Source organism: Onychomys torridus, chromosome X (assembly GCF_903995425.1).
Source record: "Onychomys torridus chromosome X, mOncTor1.1, whole genome shotgun sequence".
Lineage (NCBI taxonomy): Eukaryota > Metazoa > Chordata > Mammalia > Rodentia > Cricetidae > Onychomys > Onychomys torridus.
In genome coordinates, this window is record NC_050466.1 from 103,070,537 (window position 1) to 103,098,422 (window position 27,886).

The window sequence follows — 27,886 nt, forward strand, 5'->3', positions numbered from 1 at the left end:
GGATTAAAGGCATGTGCCACCACCACCTGGCTTTTGGTACTTCAATTCAATTGCTGTCTACTCATGTAGGCATGTAGGCTGTCTACATACAAACTTCTTAACATATATTTTGAAATTAGTTTGTTAATTAGTAGATTCAAATAGGCCTTTTCATACACAACTAGATTTGACTTTTCATACACAAGTAGATTTGACTAAACCCTCACCTATCCCCTACTTTCCTGTATTTTTTTCACACTTAAATCTTTAATTGCAAGGATTCCCCCTCTCCTTTCATGAAACATATATTCTAATAGCTCCTCTAATTAAATTTTTTAATTATAGGTACTTCTTTGAGACATAAAATCCCCTTGTGGCAGATGATTAACCATGGACTTTCCTCCCCACCATTCCCAAATGCTGAGAACATGTGCCAAATTTGTGCAATTATGCTTGGGTTATTGCATATTGTTTAAAATTAATCATTTATCTCTTCTATTCTAGAAACCATATGAATTATAGCCATTTTAATTCAAAGCACAATTACATGAACACACATGTGTGTGTGCAACTTGGTTGTTATACTACTTCATTAGAGGCTATATTTCCAGTCTGATGAAGTTTCAGAAGTGGGACTTATAATCAAACTTTGTGCTAGAACTCTTGCTTTTTTTTCGTCAAGACCAATGGAAGAAAGAAATACAGTTGGACACACACAAACTCTCAGGACAGGTATTGAAGAATTAAATATTTTAGAAATATAAATGTAATCTATTTACGTTACCAACTTTATAGAATGGATAGAACATGAAGATGAAAATAGCATCAGTAAGATATGACACATTTACAAAGCCTAAATGATAATATTGCTTAATATGCATAAAAGAAAGTATAATTATTTGCCCTAATGAATCATAATGACAATAGGTGTTATCATTGTAGATGCTGCTTTATGACAGGACAAAAGAACTACAAAACATCTCTCCCTCCTCCAGGGAAAAATAGTACAGGACAGTTAAGACAAATAACTATTGGGCATGATCATTGGATGCAAAGGATTAATTGCTGCGAACAGATAAACAAAGTGGCATTACAAAAATCTCTAAGAGGTTAGTAGGTTAGTTTGTGTCAAAATGTAGTGTTATTATTCTGCTAGTTAAAAATGATACATGGTTTGATCTTTCTAAAGTCTTTATAATTATCCAAGGTATCAAAATTAATGTTATATTTTTACAACTCATGACTTTAACTTATGATTTATCTGCTTACTTATTTCAGACTTTTAGAAACATACTAATGGTTAAATAAATAATATTCTTTAGTTTTTATGATGGTGTACATTACAGAATATCAGATACTTAAACAAATATTTAGCAGGTATCCAAAAAATAAATTAATATTCTCTTGTTCACTTACCACTTATGAAAATGCATTTATATTTAAAATGCATGTAAAATGAAGGAATGCTCTTAGGTAAAAGGAGAAAAGGAAATTTTCAAATCAGAGTTCAGGAATTATATGGTAAAATTTGTTAGCCCAATAGGATTTTTCCTGATTTGAGGATGTAGATCAAAGAATTGAGATGTTCTACACATTACATTCTAATCTTTGATAAAGTATAAATAAAACCTAATATGAATTACCTTCTCCAAATGTAATTATAATTTAAAAGAAAATATATTTTTGGAATTTTAGAATGGACAGTCATCTCAACCAGAGATCAATTATGTTCACACAGTCTTTTGTACAAGCCTAAGAAAATTTTGCCTTGTACTAAGAATTTACTTGAAGGAAGAACTTTCATATTAAATAAGAAAGAAGAAATGCAATGTAATGAAAAGAAGAACAAGAAAAGAAAGGTTCAGAATCTCTGATTTAAAGCTATGTGATGGTAGCACCTGCCTTTAATCCTCACACTAGGGAGAGAGAGGCAGGAGGATCTCTGTGCTTTTGAGGCCAGAATGGGCTACCGAGCGAGTTCCTGGAAAGGCTCTAAAGCTTCACAGAGAAACCCTGTCTCAAAAAATAAAATAAAAAGTAAGTCTCTCTCTGGTTGGGGCTTGGAGGGAAGCGCTCTTGCCTGGTTAGATGCTGCCTCGCCATCAGCACTGGCAAGGTAGACCCCAACAAGCCCTGGGGCAAGATGTCCTCAAAATCCTTCTTCGTGCAGATGTGCCAGGAGGAGCACAAGAAAAAGCACCCGGAGTCCTCGGGCAACTTCGACGAGTTCTCCAAGAAGTTCAAAGATTTGGCCACAAGCCACAAAGCTCGTTATGACAGAGAGATGAAGAATTATGTTCCTCCCAAAGTTGATAAGAAAGGAAAAACAAAAAAGGATCCTAATGCTCCAAAAAGACCACTGTTTGCCTTCTTCCTGTTTTGCTCTGAACATCGCCCAAAGATCAAAAGTGAACACCCCGGCCTGACTTTTAGAGATACTGCAAAAAAATTGGGTGAGATGTGGTCTGAACAGTCTGCCAAAGATGAACAACCCTATGAGCAGAAAGCAGCTAAACTAAAGGAGAAGTATGAAAAGGATATTGCTGCATACTGTGCCAAGGGCAAAAGTGAAGCATGAAAGAAGGGTCCTGGTAGGCCAACAGACTCCAAGAAGAATGAACCAGAAGATTAGGAAGAAGAGGAGGAGGAGGAGGAAGATGAAGATGAGGAGGAGGAGGGGGAGGATGAAGAATAAATGGCTGTCCTAAAATGTGTGGCGTGTATGTGCTCAGGCAATTATTTTGCTAAGAATGTGAAATTCAAGTGCAACTCAACATTAGCTTCAGTATAAAAACTTTACAGATTTTTGTATAGCTGATGAGATTCTTTGTAGAGAAAATACATTTTTTTAAAGGAGTTTGTAGCTTTTTCAGGAGCTACAATGAACATTTTGATTTAAAGCTTTTGATGTTGAATGTTCCTAAATATTTAATGGTTTCTTTAATTTCTTATAGTAGCACAGCAAACTTAATAGGAATTTGTATTACCAGTAAATTGTTTTGTTTTGTTTTTTAGGATGTTGCATTTTGTCTTTAAAAAATTGTAATAAAATAATATATATTACAAAAAATAAAATAAAGAATCTCTGATCTAGTTCAGTAACTACCTTCATTTTTATGGACAAAGCAAATGATGTTCATTGAGGTTAAGTGACTCTGAATCACAGGGCTAGTTTAATTTCAGAAAGAAAATTAGGATTCAGAGGCCATACATTTTTCCATTAGCCCACAGTGATGTTCAGATTAAATAATTCTAAAGGAAGAGAAACTTAAACAAATTTAATTAATTTAATTAAAGAACACATCTATTTCACTGAAGCATAATTAGAATTTTTTCAAAATCTTTACTATGTATTAGAGAATGATTTTCAGATAATTCCTAGAATATTTTCCTATCACAGATATTAAAATGTGATAACAAATAGATGTATTATTTTATCACTTCAATAAAGATTGTGATTAAAATTTTTTCATTTGTCCTAGGGCATATTTCTTAGATGATTGAATGACTCCTTCTGGATATTATCTGGAATTGACATGAATAAATTAATTAGCATTCAGGAATAATGGTGTTTACATTTCTCAGTCTCAGTAGACACTTTATTCAAATTCTTTTTCTTTTTCTTCTTATTATTATTTTTATTATTATTATGTGTTTTAATTTTATACTTCAGCCATGGGTTCCCCTGTCCTCATCCCTCCCGCCCCTACCCCTACCTTCCCTCAGCCCCTCCCCTCCATTCCCATCTCCTCCAGGACCAAGATTCCCCTGGGGATTCATTTAAACCTGGTGGATTCAGTACAGGCAGGTCCTGTCCCCTCCTTCCAGGCTGAGCATGTATCCCTGTGTAAGCCCAAGGTTCCAAACAGCCAGCTTGAATTCATGCTTATGGAAGATATTATTTAAGTTCTTTAAGACAGATGAGATCAATCAATATGATACAAATATTAAAGTAACAATATGACATCATCTCTCCTCACTTTGATAAATACAAATCTTTGGCTTGGAAATTAGATTGGGATAAAAATATAATCAAATATGGCATGTATCTTTTAATATAAGAGGCTCAGGGTACTCACAAGTCATAATAGTACTTGACTAATTTGAATTAAATATACCATAGCATGAGCTATAATTTCATATAAAAATACTGCATCCCTGCAACTTCCTATCACTTATATTCCAAATACACTAACATTGATATATTTTTCCTAAGATATCAAAATTGTTAGTATCAGTTGATTTAATGCCAAAGAAGTATTAGACAAAAAAATTGTACTTAATTAGTTTTAACTGTGTATTGAACTCATCAATGCAAACCAAGCATTAAAATCCTGTCACTAACTTCATGGTTTATTAAATAAATTATTTGCATTTTATTTCTTAAATTTCCTTACAGTGTTGTTAATGATAAATGAATAACTTTTTAGAATAGCTTTTTCATATTTTGAAATTCAAAAATATGTTTTATTAAATAAATCATTTACATTTTATTTATTATACTTCCTTATAATGTTATTCATGGCAATGAATAACATTTTAGAGGAAATTTTGAATACTTTAAGTTTAAGTACAAAAAATGAATATATACAAATTATCTTTCATTCCAAAACATGAAGAGCTATACAAACACACATGCACAATCAAATACGTTTTGGAAGTATACATGACAATATAAACTTCTGAGGAATAAATTCAAGAAAGAGCTACATAAATTAATCTGATCTTGGTACCAAAAACATGTGGTTCCAGTGAAGATCTTAAGACTTGGCAAGATATTTATGTTACAAATTATTTTCCAACTTCTAATTTTAAAATTTGACATACATTTATACCACCAGCCATCTTAGTTATTATAGCTCAAGTACTGACTAGCAACACATAATGCTGTATGTCATAATGAATAGCAAATACTGGACTTATACCCCCAATATAGCTGTTGTCATTTACAATGAATCTATTTGCAACTATAAATATGCAACCTTATCATTGTCCTTTTCTAAGATGAAAGTATAGTCTCCTTTCTTTTTTTCCTCTTGGTCATGTGTTTATTTTATTTATTTATTTATTTATCATTCACCTCAGCAGAATGCCAAATGCCATTTATTGAAGGAGGGAGGAGGCATTACATACAAGCTTACAGCACAATAGGAGAGCATCAAAGGGCAGAAATTTGCTAATGATGTTTTACAATCTTGCATTTAAGCTGTTAATGCCCAATATGCAGGATACACAAACAAGGAACTTCCCTTAAGCATTCAGGGGAGTGGAAACCAGCAGAGAATTAGCATAGGGAGGACATCTTTTTAATATGCAATTTATATTACATAAGGTAAATGGAAGCATAGAGAAATGAACCCAAAAAAAGAAGCTGTTGGAAGACAATGAAATGTCTCTGGATAAAGGCACTTGCTACCAAGCTTGAGAAGCTGTGTTTGATCCAAGAACCTGTTTTAGAAGGACAGAACCAACTCCTGCAAGTTGTCCTCAGGCCTACTACAGCATGAGGTTTTGTTAGTCTTCCAATGTCCCTTGACACATGACCCTTTTTTTACTTCCTGAGGCTACGACACTTCGAAATCACTAATGAATGAAATGTTTCAGTTCAGAATATTCAGGAAAGTGCCATACAACACGTGTGCATGTACTCAGTGTTTATACACATGCATTAAATAAAGATAATTTTTAATTTAAAATGAAAGTAATGTCTGATACATAGATAGTGAATTTAATAAATAGTGAGAAATTGTGTTTTTAGCTAGTGTTGTTTTGTGCAAGACTAATAATGAAGGCAATGGTTAAGAAGTATTAGATTCTTCCACCTTCTGAGTATATATGTTTATTTACTTTAGCTCTGTGAGAATTCAATTTGAACTCACCATTCATCAAGTTTTATAATATTCAATATCTAAAATATCATATATCTTATTTTGGGTTAAAATGTTCTGAACCATGTCATTTTCCACTCACTGACAGTTTGAGCTTGGTCCATAAGAAGATTTACACTTTTACTAAATACAAGTTAAAACTTTTGGGTAAAAAAGAATTGGAAATTCTATCTTATAGTCAAAGTCACAGTAGAGTACTTACAAATTCACTGGTACAGTAGTTTGGCTCAAATGTAGTCTTCAAGATTGAGTCTAGAGATTCAAATCTACTATTTACCAAAAAAAATTAAGAATTGAATATTGAATAATTATGGGAAGAAATAGGTAGTTGGCAGCTCATTATCCAAATAAACATCAACTGTACAATCTTCTTGTGTAATTACAAAATGGCTACTTAAAAAAAAATCTCAAAGTATCAGAAATCTGAGTTGCTTCAGTGTGGTGGTACAATTGGTCACGTCTCATGTGTGGTCACTCAGCAAAGATGCCTGAGAATACCCAGACCCAAGACCAACCAGTGGAGGAGGAGGAGATCAAGACTTTCACCTTTCAGGCAGAAATCTCCCAGTTGATGTCCTTGATATTAATACTTTCTATTCAAACAAAGAAATCTTTCTGAGGGAGTTGCTTTCAAATACATCAGATGCTCTAGTCAAGATCAGATACTAGAGTTGGATGGTTCCTAATAAAATAGACTCTGGAATGGAACTGCACATTAATCTTATTCCCAACAAATAAGATTGAACCCTAACTATTGTGGATACTGGAATTGCAATGACAAAGGCCGACCTGGTCAATAACCTTGGTACTATTGCCAAGTCTGGTACCAAAGCCTTCATGCAAGCTTTGGAGGTAGGTGCAGATATCTCTATGACTGGCCAGTTTGGTGTTGGTTTTTACTCTGCATATTTGGTCACTGAGAAAGTGACTGTGATCACCAAACATAATGATGATGAGCAGTCTGCCTGGGAATCCTTAGCATGGGGCTCATTCACAGTGAGGACTGACACAGGCAAACCAATGGGCCTTGGAACAAAGGTTATCTTACACCTCAAAGAAGACCAAACTGAATATTTGGAGGAATGGAGAATAAAGGGGATTGTGAAGAAACATTCTCAGTTTATTGGCTATCCCATTACTCTCTTTGTGGAGAAGAAATGTGATAAGGATGTCAGTGATGATGAAGCTGAAGAAAAAGAAGATTAAAAGGAAGAGAAAGAAAAAGAAGAAAAGGAGTCTTTGGACAAGCCTGAAATGGAAGATGTTGGTTCTAATGAAGAAGAAGAAAAGAAGAATGGTGACAACAAGAAGAAGAGAAGAGAAACGTACATTGATCAAGAAGAACTCAACAAAACAAAGCCTATTTAGACCAGAAATCCTGATGATATTAATAATGAAGAGTATGGTGAATTTTACAAGAGCTTAACCCATGATTGGGAAGAACATTTGGCAGTGAAGCATTTTTCTGTTGAAGGACAATTGGAATTCCGGACCCTTCTTTTTGTCCCAAGACGTGCTCCTTTTGATCTGTTTGAAAACAGAAGGAAAAAAAAGAACAACATCAAGTTGTATGCGCACAGAGTTTTCATCATGGATAACTGTGAGGAGTTAATCCCTGAGTATCTGAATTCCATTAGAGGAGTAGTGGATTCTGAGGATCTTCCTCTAAATATTTCCTAAGAAATGTTGCAGCAAAGCCAAATTTTGAAAGTTATCAGAAAGAATTTGGTCAAGAAATATTTAGAACTATTTACTGAACTGGTAGAAGAGAAAGAGAACTACAAAAATTTTTATGAGCAGTTCTCAAAAAATATAAAGCTTGGAATTCATGAAGACTCTCAAAATTGGAAGAAGCTTTCAGAGCTGTTGCAGCACTACACATCTGCTTCTGGAGATGAGATGGTTTCTCTCAAGGACTATTGCACCAGAATAAAGGAAAACCAGAAGTACATCTACTTTATCATAGGTGAGACTAATGACCATGTTGTTAACTCGGCCTTTGTGGAATATCTCTGAAAGCATGGCTTAGAAGTAATCTATATGATTGAGCCCATTGATGAGTATTATGTGCAACAGCTGAAGGAATTTGAGGGTAAGACCTTGGTGTCGGGTACCAAAGAAGGACTGGAACTCCCAGAAGATGAAAAGGAGAGAAAAGGAAACAGGAAGAGAAAAAGTCAAAATCTGAAAACCTCTGCAAAATTATGAAAGATATTTTGGAGAAAAAGGTTGAAAAGGTGGTTGTATCAAACTGATTGGTGACATCTCCATGCTGTATTGTCACGAGCACATACAGGTAGACAGCAAACATGGAGAGAATCATGAAAGTTCAAGTCCTCAGAGACAACTCAACAATGGGTTACATGGCAGCAAAGAAGCACCTGGAGATAAACCCTGATCACTCCATTGTAGATGTAATGGTCTTATTAAATAAGAAATACAGAGCCAAATGCAGAGTTAAAAATCCCAAGAGGTCAGAGCAGTAGCTAAGAGCTGAGACTTAAAACTGCCTTCTTACCCTTCTCTACACTGCTGTCCTTCCCCAGAGAAAGAGACCTACTTCCTGTGTATCTGTCATTTTATTGACTTTCTGTTCTGCCTTCTCATTAGTTGTAAACCCAGCCACATGACCTCCTCGTCACTGCCTGTCTGTACAGACCTCCAGGTCTTCTATGGTTGGTATTGAGATTAAATGCATGTGTCTCCATGCTGGTGGTGTCCTTGAACACACAGAGATCTGCCTGTCATGTGATCAGTATTAAGGGTATGTGCTACCACTGCCAGACTTCTAATGTGGCTTGCTATTAGCTCTGACCCCCAGGTAACTTTATTTATAAACATGCAAATAAAATCACATTTCAGCAAAAATAAAGTATCACCATACTCCATTATTGAAACCCTATGGCAAAAGGCAGAAGCTGACAAGAATGACAAGTCTGTGAAGGATCTGGTCATTTTGCTGTATGAAACTGCACTCCTGTCTTCTGGCTTCAGTCTGGAAGATCCCAAGCAGATGCTAACAGGATCTATGGGATGACCAAGCTTGGTCTAGTTATTAATGAAGATGATCCTCCTGTGGATGATACCAGTGCTGCTGTAACTGAAGAGATGCCACCCGTAGAAGATGATGACACATCATCCATGGAAGAAGTAGACTAAACTTCACCAGGACGATATGTTTGATACTTATTTCATTCCTTCTCTGATAATGTATTTTCCAGGATTTTTGTTTATTTTTGTTAACATTTAAAACATCTGTGTGGCATGTAAACTAAGGGGAAGATATAATTTCTTTCTACTGGTGATACTGTGATACTATAGGTTTCATTCAACAAGTTGGTAGAACATTTGTTGTAAGACTTAATGTAACCTATTAACTCTGTAGTCTGAAATGTTTAGCTGTTCAGAAGCTGGATTCCTTAGCAGACAAAATAATTTGTCACTTGGAAGTATTCTGAGATTTAGCTTCATGTTTAAAAGGAAAAAAATTAAGATGGCTTAACTTTCATCTTAAAAATTTTCATTCCCCTGTAGTAATTCTGCATGTTCTAGTCTTAGACGAACACAAGCTAAAACAATGGAAGAATTCCCTATGTGGCTTGCTTTCCAAAGTATGAACAAAACCCTATGCTTCTTTAGGTCTTGTAAACCACCAAGGCTTGTGAATGGAAATATAGTGCTCAGTCATATTCTACTTTAAAAGGTAAATATAGATGAGATTTTAAAAAAGTATCAGAAATCCAAAGTTTTAATAATTTAGGTGGTATCTTATTAATATTCATGTTTGTTATCTACAATAGAATCAAAGTGAATGGTAGGTATTTGTTACAGATGTATGTCTCACATTTGTATATGTACTAACAGTATTCTCAATGGCTTTAAATAAGTGAGGGGCTTGCTAGCTCCTTTCTGTTTCTGCTTAACAAATTACATTGTTTGCTTGAGAGATAAATATATCCTGTTTAGATTATGAGAGCATTCTGTTTCCTTTATGTGAAACTTCTCCTCTCTAGTCAATCTTCAAATAGTTATGCTGAAAGCAGGTTTGAAATAATACAGCCTGAGTTGGGTGCACATTGTTAGTAAAAAGTGATTCCTTGCTAATTAAAATGCACTGGGCTGTGGCTGGAACTCTGACACATACAATTGCTATAGGTCTCTTGTGTTAGGTGTCATTTCAGTTATTAGCAGACAATCCTTCAAAGTCTTTGATATTCATTGTTTGGATAATTTACATTTGATATTGCACATAATTTTGAATTTACTATATTTGGTTAAGACAATTTATGTTCTCAGCTTTTCATACAGGACTTGGTACATCACAACACAAATAGACAGTTTAGTTATCATATTTGGAATGTTTTAGCTGGTAGATTAAAAAAACAATGATATCACTCACATCAATAATAGCAGTAGGTCAACAATGACAAAGCTAAGTGCCACATAATTGATTACCTTATTATGGAACATTTGCTTATTTCTTCATTTGTTTTTGTATTCATCAAGTGAAGTAGAAAGAAATTTACATTGTTATTTCTTTCAGTGTAATTTTTACATAGTGGGATGGCTTTATTTTCATATTTGTCAGCCACACAGTATGTGAAAACAAGTTCCATATCATTTCAGTTTTTTAAAGGTAATTAGAATATGAAACAAGGTTAATCATCTATCCATTATTACTTGAATAGTATGGAAAATTTTGAGGTGGAAATTTATGTTCCTATGTCTCATAATAAAAATGGGCAGATAATAGTCTTATAGAGTAGCTGATCATCAATAGGTCTTAAGATAATACTTGCTCTAAATCTGGACTCTACTTGTTAGGGGCAAGATCAAAATTTTATATTCATCTATGAGTATGCATTATTAAAGAATCTCATGAATAAAAACCTACATAAAATGAGACACATACCCATTAAAATATAGAAAAGTTTAGTGGGAAAGTTTATTTAAAATTATTAATGGTGTAAGTCTGTCCAAAGGTCTTGAATTAAGAGTAATTCAGTCTTACTACAAAAGTGCATCTCATTGAGGGGGCTTTCAATTAAACTACCACATGCTGCGATATGCTAACAAGATATTCCATTGCCTATCTTGCTTCTGAAACCATTGTTGCATATACTGTATTGCATAATTGGAGCCCTGATGTCAAGCAAGAATATAGGGAGGGAGATCTCGAGGCAACCAGACTGATTTTAGCAAAGGTAGTAATGTAAATTCAGCCTTGACATGGCTGATGGTAAAAGACAGAATGAGATCTGTATGGATACCTATCATACTGTAATTCATGGCCATTTTTAAAGCAATAAAAGATTTAATATAGTCTTTTTGCCTTCAACTGTGGAGAATAATTCTCAAGGGGAAATTGCATTAAATCCCATTAACTAATGTCACATCTGATTGCATAATGAATGTTATAAACAGCAATTTTTCTGTTAGTTGTTTTAGAAGTCCACCCTTTAGCTTTGGCCTTTAAGCACTGCCCCACTCTGTCAGGTGAAAGATTAAGAAGTCTTACGTACATATAGTGATAACTGAAAGTGGCACCATGATGGACTAAATAAGGAAAATCCGAGCTATATTTTATCTTACTCATTGCAGAGCCTCAGGCCCATTAACTCTTGTCTGAACAGCATTTTGAAAGATGCAAAATTCAGGGGTTATATTCACCAGCTCCTGTCAAACAGATCATTTCGATAAATCTATGTACTAAATAATAGAATTATCATTTGTCATTGGGTTAAGCGAAGCAAGACTTCTCAAATACTTCTGGTGAACACATAAAAATATATGACAAATTTACATTTGGCATCCAAATGAATACATAAACACTGATGGCATCTTGTCCAGAATAAATGTGGCCTCCCTTCACCAAGCTGTGTCACATGTGTTGCTGGTATTGCCATCAATAATATATATAGTTTCCATTTCTTCCTCAATTTGTCCCAAAGTAGTCAGTGCATTGTAACAGTGTCAAATCTAAAGAAGCCTTCAAATAGAAAGGGGTTGAGAATAGAGGAAGCCAGATCCTTCCAGAATTTGGTGTCAAGAGTACAACTATTTTGGAAGGTACAATTTATTTGTAACAGCGTGGTAATTAATTTTAATTGTCTACTTAACACAATGTAGAATCACCTGGGAAGGATGTTTCAAAGGTGCATTATCTAGATTAGTTTGGCCTGTGGGAATGTTTGTGAGGGATTTCCTTAATTGGTTTAAGTTTGGTAGAAAGATAAATCATGGATTTGTGTGTCAGAGTTTCAAGTGTTTGGTCCTGGATTGAAGGTAAAGAGAGAACTAACATAGGGAAGTATGTATTGATTCACTGTGTTCTGTTCTTGACTATGAATGCAGTGTGACTAAGTTCTTCAGGTTCCTATTCCCTTTACTTCTATGTAATGATGAACTTTAACCTGGAATTGTGAAGAAAATAAACTCATTCTCTCTTAAGTAGCCTCTGTTGGGATTTTTATTAAAATTTAATAAAATAAGGCTTGTTTTATTAAAATGAGAAAACAAACAGACAAAAGATAAAGATTACGTGACTTTGTAAAACAGCTAAGGTGATTAATTCTTCAGCATATCATAGTGGTCACCACTGCATGCAGAGACACGGGAGGATTCCTTGTGATGGGTTTTGTTCCATTTAGTAACTAGTATGCAACAAAGACATGTTACTCTAGGACTGTGCAGCAGACACTGTAAAGACTCTGTGCATCATTGTGGAGAATCAAGGTGGCAGGGATTTAAAATGGCTGGCAATATGATATGAAGAGTCAATAGCAGAGAGCAATGAACTAATGTGTGATCCTGAGGTAAAGTGTATTTCAATTATGGGCCACTAAATTTAAAAAATCAGACAGCTGCCAGATGTTTTCTCAAATCTTATCTGCTAACTTAGCTAGAACTTTTTTTTTCAACAAAATACCTCCTACTAATTTGAAACAAATGCCTTGTTATCAGAATTATCTCTGGCCAGCACTTCAATTTGCCTTCCAATATCTAAAATATCCAGAAAAATGAAGAGAGTGTGTTGATTCTGATGTATGTAATATAGAAGCAACTGCCCTTCAATGACGCCTGAGATCCAGGAAAATACTGAATTTGTGGTAGCTAACATAGAAGCCTTTAGAGCCGGGCAGGGGTGGCGTACACCATTAATCCCAGCACTTGGGAGGCAGAGACAGGCAGATCTCTGTGAGTTCGAGGCCAGCCTGGACTACAGAGTGAGTTCTAGGAAAGGTGCAAAGCTACACATAGAAACCCCGCCTTGAAAAACAAAACAAAAAAAAAATCCATTGGAACTACTCATGACAGATAAAATGGTATTTTAGCCCTATTGTTGATAAATAATAAGATAGAAATTAGAATATCTTATAATTACACGGTGACTTTTTTAAAAAATTAAATCTATCTGGTACCTTAGTTTCCAATACAAAGCATCACAGATGCATTAAGACTCTGATGTAAGGAGTAAGGTAGGAGCTGAGGAACCTGGAGTATATTAAACTGATTGAAAATGTTCAAAAGTTAAATCATGGGGAATTTGGCAGACATCTCATCTGTGGTCTGTAAACATCTCTATGCAATGAAATCTTTGTACAATAGTGGAATAGGTGTCACTTAGGACTAAAAATATTGAATAATAAAGGTGCCAATAAAAAACAATTCTTTTATCTAAAAGACCTTCTTCACATTCAATAATAACCTTCTCTTCCTCAAGATGTTATGTGAAACTCTATATTCATTGTGCCATTCTAATTATATGTAGCAAGGTATAAGCCTCCTTCACATTTTCCCAAGGGGCATTATCTTTTGTGGCTATTACAGCAATATCAGAATTCAACGGCTCCTTATTTCCTAAAGGCTGGAGGAAATAGGGACACAGAATTCTGAAGTAGTGCCTTTTTAGAGGAAGTGGGTGTTTTATCAGGGAATTGTCTCTCTATTTAATGCTAATAGGAACAAAAATACATTGTTGCTCTTTACAACTATGGTATCTCAAGACATTAGAATTGTTTATAGCTCTACATAAACTAGTTTTGTCATTACAATCAGTAGTAGTATTTCTGATATCATGTTAAAGTTTCTTAGACCATTTACCATTAAATTTCTGAATAAAAGTCCCTTGATATGTCCTGCATTTTATTCTAATATAAAAGAGTTTCAGATTTTTTTTAATTTTTATTTTCTACTAATTGCTTGAGAAACTTCCTTTTTTTTTTTAACAAACCTACCAATTCTCCTCTGAGGAACCCACATTTTGTAGTAGACTGATTGTTGCTTCTTCTATTACCAGGGAATTTAGTTTCCTTACTGTGAATTAAGTCTTTCATATTTTTATACAGGGTAGCCCAAACTTACTGGATGTACGCATTACATTGAATATTTGGATCCCTTTTCTATTGCAGTAGCTACTACTAGAAGATTTTCATTCCCTTGTTCTCAATGAATTACATATTGAGCAAGTTGTCAATGAACCATCTGAAGGATTTCACTGTTTATAAAGTCCAGACTTGGAGCAGTGAATAAAATGAATGGATTGTCCACTAGCACCTAACCAACAAAATCAAGAAGCTAAAGTCCATTTTCTTTACTGTGAGAAAACCCACAGCAATATTGCCCTCCACACAGGAACATTTGCACCACATAAAACAGAACTCTACCTCAAATAATTACAAGCAAACACTGACACTGATGGTAACATGGGCCTGTCTTAGTTAGGGTTGCTATTGTGATAAACACCATGACCAAAGAAACTTGGAAAGGAAAGGGTTAATTTGGTTTATACTTCCAAAAACCCTTCATCATTGAAGGAATTCAGGGCAGAAACTAAAACAGGGCAGGGACATGGACACAGGCGCTGAGGCAGCAGTCATTGAAGATTTATGCTTAATGGCTTGCTCATCATGGTTTTCTCAGCTTGCTTTCTTAAAGAAGTCAGAAACACCTGCCAAAAGATGTCCCTACCCCAAACTGGCCGGGCCCTCCCCCATTAATCCCTAATTAAGAAAGTGTATTTCATCCAGATCTTCAGGAGGCATTTTCTCAATTGAGGTTCACTTCTCTCATACAAATACACCTTTGTAAAAGTGACATAAAACTAACCAACATAGTCTCCTAGATGTAGCATGAATCTTAACAGGTCTTATTAATAAGAGCAAGCCTGAGGCCAGTTATTAGGGTGATTGCTGGAAGATCAGAGAAGCAGAACAAGCCACAGCTATCTCACCTTGCTAGTTCCTCAAGCGATCCTGTTTCCTCAGGCTGGAAGCTTCTGAGTCCTCCTCCACATAAATCTCAGCTGAACTGTGTTGCTCCAAAGCCTGAACACTTAACCAACCAAATGCTTAACTAACTACATGCTTTTTTCTTCTAATTCCTGGTCCTCACGCCTTATATACTTTTCTCTTTCTGCCCCCACTCCTTGGGATTAAAGGTTGGGTTTCTGGGATTAAAGGCGTGGGTCACTATGCTTAGCTGTTTCTAAAGTGGCCTTGAACTCAGAGATCCACCTGGCTCTGCCTCCCAAGTGCTGGGATTAAAGGTGTGTACCACCACCACCCAACTTCTGTTAGGGCTTACTCTTCCTATTTTCTAGCCACCAGTTTTGGCTTTGTTCTAGTAGCTGTCTGTTCTCTGACTCCAGATATGTTTATTTCAGGGAATACACAATATTTCAGGGAACACAATACCCACCACACCTAGAACAGGCTTTTATAAATGACGTCTGTGGCCTGAAATGCTAAAACACTGTTCCACGGATACTGAATATTAGGTTCAAGTCTTTCATGAGTCATCTCTCTAGCTCCCCCTGTACCTCTTTACAGTCATAGGATGTTTATCCTTTAACTTAATTATGTGATAGTCCTAGTTTATTTGGGTGTGTTCAATCATCCTTGCATCCAAGGGATAAATCTCCCTTCATTCTAGTACACAGATCTTATGATAATTGCCAGCAGTTCAGCTTGCTAGTATTTTGTCATAGAGTCTTATATTTGTTCATACCACAGGTATCAAATGGCAGCTTGCTTTTCGGATGTATCTGGTTTTTCTCTAATGTTAATGTAAATGTCATTGAATTACCCTTTCCATTTTCTACATTTTGAAAAGCATTGGCAATTTTACTTTTTCTTTTTTCTTGTTACTAAGGAGTCTGTTTACTGCTGTTTAAGTAAGATTATGCAATTACACTGAATATGAGAAAGCTATTATTACAGATGGGAAAAGAAGAACCTCTTTCCCTTTCCCAAATGACCTTGAAACTGTAAAAATGGTAATAACAAATTTTCAAAATGAGTAAAATAAAAATGAGGGTATAAACTGACAAAAGGAATGAAAGAATATCAAAAAATGCTAATTATTTCTTTCCCAAACATACCATTAGTAGAATAAAACATTCATAGTAGTAACAGAGTTTTCTATTTCCCACTGATATATTTTGTAAAGATTATCTATTTTTCTATGTAAGTAAATATATTTTTATTGAAAATAGTTTCTTCTCTTAAATTTTTTTCTTTCTTAGGTATACAATAAACTCATCAATGAAATCATCTTCATCTAGTCCTGAGGTTCTTACCCTAAATTTTAATCATTGAATAATCTATCATTTGTTATATACCTCTTCAGACTTAGTTTATTTTTCTTTTACTTAAAATTTATTTTTTTGCTTGTCAGCACATTCATTGAGTATACAATGGATTCAACAACAAGCACTTGGTGCCAAGAATCTTGACAGATGTAATCAGTCAGTATTTGTAAATTTTTGTTTTTCCGACAAAAACCCTTACATGATACAAAGATAGTCTTACTTTTGATGCCTAGATGAGAGAAAGAGGGAGTTTGGAAGGTCTGGTCAGTACATCTGCTTTATTCTGACAATGTCATACATGAATATAGTACTTACATTTCCACCTTGCTCTCTCACTCCAGCTGCTCACATGTCCCCCATCTTGACTCCTTCCTCCCTCAAATTTATGACATCTTCTTAATTGTTATACACAAATGCACACTCATATGCATTATGCATAGGTATGTACATGCATGTACACATGTGTATATATGTATGTAGGCATATGCATATATAAGTACAAACTGCTGAGATCATTTAGGTGCCATTTCTGTGTCTAGGGCAGACCACTTGTGAAAAAGAAGCCTACATAGAATGGGAGACACCCTGTTTCTTTATGATTTTGTCTTTATATTTTGTGTTTTTAGGAATCTACCCATTTCTTCTAGTTAATTGACTTCTTATCATTTAAATGTTCATAATTTTCAAAGATTTGTTATTTTGCTACCAAGACAGTATCTTACATTGTATCCAGGTTTGACTAGAAGTCACCATGTAAACCAGACTAGCCTTGAACTCATTGCAAATTGCTTGACTCAGCAACCTGAGTTCTGGGATTAAAGGATGAAGATGGCATGCCAAATCTTTCTTTTAATGATGCTTTGTTTCCCTGGAATCAGATATAATGTTTCTTTTTTTTCATTTACAACTTTATTTAATCCTTTAAAATATTATTCAATCTGGGATTTCTTTCAAAATATTTAATTTTTAGTCTTGATTTTCCTACTGAATTTTCACTTTCTATTACATTTATTTTAATTTCTAATGCTTATTATCTCCTAACTTTGACTTGCTTTACTCTTTTCTAGTTTCTCTTTCTGTAGTATTAAAATATTATATATATATATATATATATATATATATATATATATATATATATATGTATGTATATATTCCTTTGAGTAAAATGTCACCATAGGTTACCATCTTTTTATCCACTTGGTAAATTTGTTGTTTTGTTTAAATTTTCTCAGAATACTCTGAAACTTTTTAGACCTCTTTCATTGACATAGCAAAAGTTGATAGACTCATGTTTGTGAATTTCTCAGTTTTCCTCCTTTCATTGTTCTTTAATTTCAGTTAAATATGTTCTGTTATAGGACTCTAGTTTTAGTCAATATGTTCAGAAGATATTTGGAAAGATTTAATTCTTATTAAATTTATTGATAAATGTTCTTGGAAATTTACATGTAGTCTCTTCTGGAGAATTTTCCAAAAGTGCCCCAAAATTGTTGAATTCAAAATATAAGTCCATTTGTTTGGAAGGATGTTGAAGTTTATTGTTTATTTGTTCATATTCTATTTATTACATACGTTATTAAAAGAGGTTGAAATCTCATAGTTTTCCTGTGTTTCTTTTTTTTTTGAGTTCTGCCAGTGTTTGCTTCACATGTTTCAGTGTTTTGATGTGTTATGAATACATCATACTGTGTGTGTATGTGTGTTTCTTCATATTCCTTTTGAATTGATTCCTTTTTTATAATTAAAGTTCTTTTTGTCTTGTGGTTTTTGACTTGAAAATTATACAGTGTAGTTCATGGCAGATTTTCCTTGAAATTTATTGATATTATTAAGAATATGGAATCTAGGTCCTGATTTTAGTGGTATTGCTTTGAGTTTCTCTCCATTTAATTTGATGTTGGCTGTTGCCTTGCTGTAGATTGCCTTTATTATGTTTAGGTATCTTCCTTGTATTCCTGATCTCTCCAAGACCTTTATCATGAAGGGGTGTTGTTTTTGTCAAATGCCTTTTCTGTGTCTAGTGAGATGATCATGTTTTTATTTTTTTTCTTTGAGTTTGTTTATATGGTGTATTACATTGACGGACTTTCGTATGTTGAACCACACTTGCATCCCTGGCATGAAACCTACTTGATCATGGTGGATAATTGTTTTCATGTGTTCTTGGAGTCTGTTTGCCAGTATTTTATTGAGCATTTTTGCATCAGTATTCATGGGGCAGATCAGTCTATAGTTCTCTTTATGTGTTGCATCTATATTTAGTTTAGGAATCAGGGTAATTGTAGCCTCATAGAAGGCATTTGGTAATATTCCTTCTGCTTCTATTGTGTGGAACAATTTAAAGAGTATTTGTATTAAGTCTTCTTTGAAGATCTGGTAGAATTCTGCACTGAAACCATCTGGTCCTGGGCTTTTTATGGTTTGGAGACTTTTGATGATTGCTTCCATTACCTTAGGGGTTATAAGTCTTTTAAAATTGTTTATCTGATCTTGATTTAATTTTGGAATGTGGTACCTTTCCAGAAAATTTTCCATTTCCTTTAGATTTTTTAATTTTGTGGAGTACAAGTTTTCAAAGTATGACATAATGATTCTCTGGATTTCTTCATTGTCTGTTGTTATGTCCCCCTTTTCATTTCTGATTTTGTTAATTTGGATGCTCTCTCTCTGTCTTTTGGTTAGTTTGGATAAGGGCTTCTCTATCTTGTTGATCTTCTCAAAGAACCAATTCTTTGTTTTATTATTTTTTTTGTATTGTTCTCTTTGTTTCTATTTTATTGATTTCAGCTCTCATTTTGCAAATTTCCTCACATCTATTCTTCCTGGGAGACTTTGCTTCTTCTTGTTCTAGAGCTTTCAGGTATGCTGTCAAGTCACTAGTGTGAGATTTCTCCAGCTTCTTTATGTAGGCATTTAGTGTTGTGAATTTCCCTCTTATCACTGCTTTCATAGTGTCCCATAAGTTTGGGTATGTGGTGTATTCACTTTCATTGTTCTCTAGGAAGTCTTTAATTTCTTTCTTTATTTCTTCCTTAACCCATTGGTGATTCAGTTGAGCATTATTTGGTTTCTATGAGACTGTAGGTTTTCTGTAGATTTTGTTGTTGTTGAAATCTAACTTTAAGCCATGATGGTCTGATAGAATTCAGGAGGTTATTCTAATTGTTTAGAATCTGTTGAGATTTGCTTTGTGGCCAAGTATGTGGTCGATTTTAGAGAAGGTTCCCTGGTGTGCTGAGAAGAAGTTATATTCTTTTTTATTCAGATGGAATGTTCTGTAGATCTCTAGAGAGATCAGGAATACAAAGATCAAACCTAATCATAACAAAGGCAATATACAGCAAGTCAACAGCCAACATCAAATTAAATGTAGAGAAACTCAAAGCAATACCACTAAAATCAGGAACAAGACAAGGCTATCACCTCTCCCTATACTTATTCAAAATAGTACTTGAAGTTATAGCCAGAGCAATAAGAAAACAAAAGGAGATTGAGGGGATACAAATTGGAAAGGAAGAAGTCAGGCTTTCCCTATTTGCAGATGACATGATAGTATACATAAAAGTCCAAAAAAATTCAACCAAGGAACTGATACAGCTTATAAACACCTTCAGCAACATAGCAGGATACAAGATCAACTCAGAAAAATCAGTAGCTCTCCTATATACAATAGACAAACACGCTGCAAAGGAAATCAGAAATATATCACCATTTACAATAGCCACAAAGGATATAAAATACCTTGGGGTTACTCTAACTAAGCATGTGAAGACCTATATGACAAGAACTTCAAGTTTCTGAAAAACTAAATTGAAGAAGATGTCAGAAAATGGAAAGATCTCCCATGCTCATGGACTGGCAGGATTAACACAGTAAAAATGGTGATCTTACCAAAAGCAATCTACAGATTCAGTGCAATCCCTATCAAAATACCAAAACAATTCTTCACAGACCTGGAAAGAATAATATTCAACTTCATATGGAAAAACAAAAAATCCAGGATAGCCAAAACAGTCTTGTACAATGAAACAACCTCTGGAGGCAACATGATCCCTGACCTCAAGCTCTATTATAGAGCTACAGTAATAAAAACAGCTTGGTACTGTCATAAAAGCAAACATATGGACCAATGGAATCGAATTGAAGACCCTGACATTAACCCGCACACCTATGAACATATAATTTTTGACAAAGATGCCAAAAATGTACAATGGTAAAAAGAAACCAACCTCAACAAATGGTGCTGGCATAATTGGATGTCAATGTGTAGAAGGCTGCAAATATATCCATATCTGTCCCTGTGTACAAAACTTAAATCCAAGTGGATCAAAGATCTCAACATAAATCCAGTTACTCTGAACCTGATAGAAGAGAAAGCAGGAAGTAGTCTTGAACGCATTGGCACCAGAGATCACTTTCTAAATATAACACCAGTAGCACAGACACTGAGGGAAACAATCAATCAATGGGACCTCTTGTAACTGAGAAGCTTTTTTAAAGCAAAGGACATGGTCAGCAAGGTAAAGCAACAGCCTACAGAATGGGAAAAGTTCTTCACCAACCCCACATCTGACAGAGGGCTGATATCCAGAATATATAAAGAACTCAAGAAATTAGACATCAAAATGCCCAACAGTCCAATTAAGAAATGGGCTGTAGAACTAAACAGAGAATTCTCAGCAGAAGAAGATCAAATGGCTGAAAGACATTTAAGGAATTGCTCAACATCCCTAATTATCCAGGAAATGCAAATCAAAATGACTCTAAGATACCACCTTACACCTGTCAGAATGGCTAAAACACAGAGGACACCTCATGCTGGAGAGGATGTGGAGTAAGGGGAACTCTCCTCCACTGCTGGTAGGAATGCAAGCTTGTACAGCCACTTTGGAAATCAATATGGCACTTCCTTAGAAAGTTGGGAATCCATCTCCCCCAAGATCCAACTATACCACTCTTGGGCATAGACCCAAGGAATGCTCAATCATACCACAAGGGCATTTGCTCAGCTATGTTCATATCAGCATTGTTTGTAATAGCCAGAACCTGGAAACAACCTAGATGCCCTACAACTTAAGAATGGACAAAGAACATGTGGTACATATATACAATTGAGTACTGCTCAGCAGAGAAAAAGAATGCCATCATGAGGTTTGCAGGCAAATGGATGGATCTAGAAAAATCATCATGAGTGAGTTAACCCTGACTCAGAAAGACAAACATGGTATATGTTTGTCTCACTCATAGGATACTAGCTGTAAAACAAAGATGACTAGACTGCCACTCACAACTCCAGGGATGGTACCTAGAAAACAAGACCCTAAGAAAGACACAAGCATCACCCAATGACAGACAAAAGGATGAGATCTACATGAACAACCTGGATGTGAGTGGGGGTAATGAAGGGCAATGTTCGAGGGAAAGAGAGCTTAGGAGAGCAGAAGATCCCAGCTGGATCAAGAACAGAAAGGGTGAAAAAGGAATAACAGACCATGATAAATGAAGACCACATGAGAACAGGAAGAAGCAAAATGCTAGAGAGGCCCCCAGCAATCCACAATTATACCTCTACAGTAGACTACTGGCAATGTTTGAGAGTAAGACCGAACTGACCAAGTCTGGTGATCAGTTGGCCAAACACTCTGACATTTGTGCTAGAACTCTCTCATCCAATAACTGATGGAAGTGGATGCAGAGATCCTCAGCCAGGCCCCAGATGGAGCTCCAGTAGTCCAATTGTCGAGAAAGAGGAGGGACTCTAAGAGTGGGAATTGTTGAGACCAAGATTGGAAAAAGCACAGGGATAAAATAGCCAAACTAATGGAAACAGGTGAATCATGAACCAAAGGCTGTGGAGCCCCCAGCTGGATCAGGCCCTCTGGATAAGTGAGACAATTGAATAGCTTGAACTGTTTGTGAGGCATCCAGGCAGTTGGACCCAGACCTGTCCTTAGTACATGAGCTGGCTGTTTGGAACCTTGGGCTTATGCAGGGACACTTTGCTCAGCCTGGAAGGAGGGGACTGGACCTGCCTGTACTGAATCCACCAGGTTGAGCTGAATCCCCTGGGAGTGGCGGGGGCAGGAGGGTGTAGGACAGGAGAACCCATGGCTGATATGTAAAATTGAAACACAAATATCTATATTAAAAAATAAAATAAATAGAAAATTTTAAATAAAGAATATGGACTCTATTTTTTTTAAAAAAATATGGAATCTTAAGTAATACATTTTGTTGACTTTTCTAAGAATTCTATTGAGATTTTATTAAGAATGTGTACTCTGGCATTACAAAAGGCTGAAATAGAATGAAGTTGGGTTTTTCATATTATGTGGGTTATTTAATCCCTGTGTTTCTTCTGTTATTCATGTAATACTGAAATATTACAGTACTACCTGGTTCATTTTGAACATAATAAATGAGATAACTTAAGAAACAATAAAAGTGGAGTTCAGTACAGAAGAAATGTTCAAAATTGTAAATAGAAGAAAAATGTGTTCAGGTAATCATAGTTCTCTATTCTCCATGTTTATGACCAGTCCCTGTAAAACATTGAGAAGAAATATGTAGACAAATAGTGAAGGGTGATGTGACCTTGATGAGAAAAACATTTTTCTGTAAAATTATTGGAGGACCTATAGTTCCAAATTAGAAATGGTAAGAGAATCATTATTTGTGAAAGAATGTCTTGTATAATATTAGAAGGGACAAGCCTTAATTTTATACATCCCTGGGGCTCAGGAGAGAGAACTACTAACTACAAAGACTATTTTTGGGAAATCGAATCTCAGCACACCAATCTCTATAGTCCCCTCGCTTTAATTCCTCTAGGATAACATCCTATGTACATAGCTTCAGTTCTGTTCTCGTGCCTAGCTCCTTTCTTGCCTAATTTCTCTCTATATTTATGTACTATTCCCTCTAAGTTCTATCTTAATTTTCTTGTCTTATTCTGCTTCATCTAGGTCTTTTTCATTTTGTTCTTACCCAGCTAGTACTTCCCCAACTGGCTCTTCCTCATCTTCCACCTCGTTCCTCTAGTACTCTCTTTTAGTCCTTCAATCTAGTTCTTCCACATCTCAGTTTGTTCCTTTCAAGTTCTTACTCATCTAGTTCTTCCATTCTCTTTTCTCTTCTCTGTCTCATGACCTGGAAGTCCTGGTATAATATGTACACTTACAAGCAGTAATCCCTTGGCCATGTAAAGCCAGGCTTCCAGGGACAAATGGAGGGGTGACAAGAATCACATAGGGAGGCAGTAATAGTTAATTATCATTTGCAACCCGAATTAGAAGTGACTAATGGGGAAATTAATTAACTAAAGGCTAAATTCAGGTAATATCTAAGAAGAGGGATCTTGTGTGCTCCACTGTAGTCTTAAACGTGATTGGTAGAAAATGTTAAGACTCTATAAGTTGCTAGGCCAATGGGAGAAAATAAAACTGCCTTCTTTTTTCCCTGTGGCGCATATCTCTCCAAGCTATCTGCTGTTTGTTTTTTCTGCAGGGTGGGGGAAAGTATGCTCAGTTGCTAGGCAACCTGTGTTCAGCTAGTTGCCTCTGGTGATAGTTAAAGGCAGATCTGGAACTAGAGGTAAGACTTGGGAAAGGAGGAAGGTAAGCTTAATTGGCACATCTGCCAGGCCTTCTCCAACAGGTAGTCTGGACACTTAAGTCTGTTCTTAGAGAGTACAGAGGTATCTCTGATAAGGTACTTTCCTCGCCCTGGGGATGGACCCAGCTAGATGCTGCCAATGATAATAATTATAGGGAGGCTTGAACTGGGGTTCTGGCTGAGCATAGCTGTCAGCGCAGAAAGTTATCTAAATATTCCTTGAAGTTGTTATGTAAGGAGTTAGAGGTCTATAAAGTTAGTAAGGCTGTAAGAAAGGGGGTCTGTGATAAATTGTGTAAAGCTATTAATTAACATCCACCTGACCTAGGTGATGTCTCTTTATGGAATTTACCTTAAATCAGGAGACTTACACGTAGACTATTATTACTGCTAGTCCTTGAAAGTGGCTAAAGGAGATATCTGATTCTAGAGGAAGTCTTTCCTGAGGCTGCTCTCCAAATACCTTGAATGTGTATGTCCAGAGAGTGATCAGTCCACACTGTTAGCCCTTCTTAGGGAAAAACCAATTGGGAAAACTATGAAGGCACACATGATTTTCATAACAGAATACAGCTGATATATAACAAGCTAAATAACACCAAAAGCTCCTTGGAATTTGGCTTCCTCTGGAGGAATTCTTTGATCCCTTCAGGTAGTGACTTTGCCATAACCAGCTGAGTTCTTATTATATATTCCTGTGGCCCACAGCAAGAACAGATCAAGTTAAGCAATGGAAATGATCAAAGTAAGTTTTTAGAGGATGCCTTTATATACGAAGTATGATTTTATTTTATAACTTTTACTTCTTTGTATTTCTGTAAATTTCTCTAACGGAGCCTACCACTCTTGTGAACTGAAACTACAGTTACACAGATTGACATAAATAAAACCAGAGCATGCCTGATCTACCAGGTGTCATACTCTTAAAGAAAACTGAGTCTCTTTCCATCAGTAATTAGTTGCCAGCCACTCCATGGCTAGGGATGGGACTGTGTGCCCAACTTCATTCTCCAAACTGCTATTTATTCCATTTTAGACTTCTTCAGTCATATGCATTCTCTCACAACCACGGTAAGTTCATATGCAGCTGCCTTGCTGTGTTCAAATAAGACTCTTTTCTTGATATTATTCACCACTTCTGCTTTTACTGGCATTCTTACTTCTTTTCTGCAATAATCCTTGAGCTTTTGGAGGTGAGTTTGTGATAAAAATATTTCATTTAGGGTATTTCATGATCTTATTCTCTCCATCTAGACCAGTGGTGGGCCTCTGGGTTAATCATCATTTATTGTAATAGAAGATTCTTTGATGAAGTTTGAGACATTTCCTAATTATTGAATAAATTAGAAGTCAGCTTAATCTTTTTTCCCTTTAGCAGAATGATAGCTGTAAGCTCCCCTGTGGTTTCTATGATTTGTGAAGGTACAGGTTTTTAGTCATGCATGGTATGGCTGTCAGAGGTTCCATCTTGTAAAGGAGGATTTTAATCCAATCAGTAAGTGGTTGGTTATTTTTAAGATGTTCATGTTACTAGTGCACTAATGGACATGTCTTGCATGGTCAATCATTGTTATAAGTGCCAGAGGTTATAGTTAGGTCAGCTTGATGTCTTTTGATTGCTAGGTTCAATCCTTTTCCATATAAATTAATCACTAACACGGAAAGATTTACTATTACTGCTATTTTTCTTTTTTCAGTGTATTTCTCTTTTATTTATTTATTTATTGAGCTGAGGATGGAACCCAGGGCTTTGTGCTTGTTATTTTTTTTTTTTTATTTTTAATGACCTCTCTGGTTGTTCTCATATATTCTTAGGCTTCAATTCTATTTTTGTTCTACTTCCTTTTGCATTTTCTTCATAGATACAATAGATTTTTTTATAAAATTACTTTAAATTTTCTTAGTCTCTGTGTCTCTCTCTCTGTGCATGTTGTGTTTGTGCATGTGTGTGCCAGTGTTCACACAACTGTGAATAACCAAAGTACTTCAGTGGTCCTGTTCTACCATTCTCTGCCTTATTCCTCTGAGACAGGATCTGTCATTGAACCTGTTGTTGAGCTAGCAGCAACAACCCCCAGAAATCCTGTGTTCCACAGTGAAGGGGTTGCAGAAGCATGTGTCTTTTAAAAGGACATAATAATTTACTAATCCACTGAGAATTCTGTATATACATACAACATATTTTGGTCACTTTGACTCACAGCTCCACCCCAACTCCTCCTATAAATATGTTCATTTCCCCTACCAATCCTCCCAAGTTCATGCCATCCTCCTCTTTTTCTTCCTTTTAACAACATGCAAAGTCAAATTTGTGCTACCCATATAGTTTTGCATACAGGTTGACTGACTTTGGTTGACCAGATCAATAAGCACCAAATACCCATAGTTCCTCAATTAAAGATAGGTGTTCACGAGTCTCCCTCCAATTCCATGGTAGAATGTTGACTGAGTTGATTTTGCACAGGTCTTTTGTAGGCACACACAGTTTTATATCCCTTCTATTTAACAAAATAATAGTATTATGTTCATATTTAAGGCCTCTGAGTTCCCCAACCATAGCTTCTTGGCCACAGTTACAGAACCAGGCACGTGTTCCCTCCTGTGGAGTAGGCATTCAAGGCAATCAGAAGGCAGTGGTTGCTCCAATAACACTTCTGTAACTATTGTACCCATTGACATATATTGTTACAATGCCCAGTAACATTTACTTGTATAGTAAGGATGTGAATTCAAGTCCTTATGTTTGCTTAGCAAGGGTTCTTATTTGGTGAGCCATTCTCTAGTCTCTCAAATAGTATATACTATGACCTAAAATATCTTTATGTTATTTTATGCTTTCATAATTTATGTTATTGATACCATGTTGTATAATCTTATTTTGCATCCATTAACAGGTTAGCATATCAGTTTCTACACTTAAATCAAGTGATTTATTTGATATCTTCAGAGTAATATAACATTTAATATTCATGTCTATATTTAATTTTGCTAGGAAGTTTACATTATGTATTCTGCTACAATGAAAATATTTATCACTCTTACCTCAAGATGAAGGACTCCATTTAGCATTCCTGTAAGGCAGTTTTGGTGGTCATGTGTTCCAGCAACAGTTGTTTTTCTGTGAAAATTTTCATCCATTTTTTACTTTTGAAAAAGTTTTACTATGTGTACTGTGCTTGTTTTATTAAAATAAATATACTTTGTGCTGTAGAGAAGGTTCATCATTTAAGAACACTTGTTGCTATTGGAGAGAAACCAGGTTCATATTCTTTCACAGAGATGGTGGTTCACAAGTATTAGTCACTCCAGTACCAAGGCATTTGACACTCTCTTCTGACATCCATGAATATCATGCATGTAAGTGCTGAACATACATATATGTAAGCAAAACTCTCATGCTGTACATAATAAAATAAATAAATCTAAAAAAGTGAAAAGACTTCCAACATTTTGAATACATCATTTTGTCTTTTCCAGATTTGTAACCTTTTGGTTAACTGTCTAAGAACTTTCTTTTCTATGGTAAAAGCTATGCTTCTTCTGCTTTCAAATTTCTCTTTGTCTTTGACCTTTGATAATTTTTAGTATTAAAATATCTCTCATTGCAAGTTTATTGGAATTATTTATATTGAGGTCCTGTAGATGCCCTGGAACATGATGATATTTCTTTGTTTACCAAGGTGTCAGAAGTTTTCACTCATTATTTTTTGAGTAATCACTATCTCTCTAATCTCTGTTTTCCTTTTGAAGATTCTATAAAACATATATTGAATTTATTGATCGTGTTTTAATTGTCTTTTAAGTTTACTTCCTC

At 35.3% G+C, this 27,886-nt stretch overlaps 1 protein-coding gene and 1 pseudogene across 1 annotated transcript; both read left to right on the top strand.

Moving 5' to 3' along the window:
- The first annotated feature begins 2,122 nt into the window (after positions 1-2,122).
- Positions 2,123-2,576, top strand: LOC118574369 (high mobility group protein B2-like). Its single transcript, XM_036175238.1, has one exon. The coding sequence runs from the start codon at positions 2,123-2,125 to the stop codon at positions 2,555-2,557; it is 435 nt and encodes a 144-aa protein (XP_036031131.1). The 3' UTR covers positions 2,558-2,576.
- A 3,775-nt stretch (positions 2,577-6,351) lies between these two features.
- On the top strand, positions 6,352-9,026 carry LOC118574141 (annotated as a pseudogene).
- Positions 9,027-27,886: the final 18,860 nt, after the last annotated feature.

Bases quoted from the DNA above. Each gene is read 5' to 3' on its own strand.
- LOC118574369 (XM_036175238.1), top strand. From the start codon at position 2,123: ATGTCCTCAAAATCCTTCTTCGTGCAGATGTGCCAGGAGGAGCACAAG.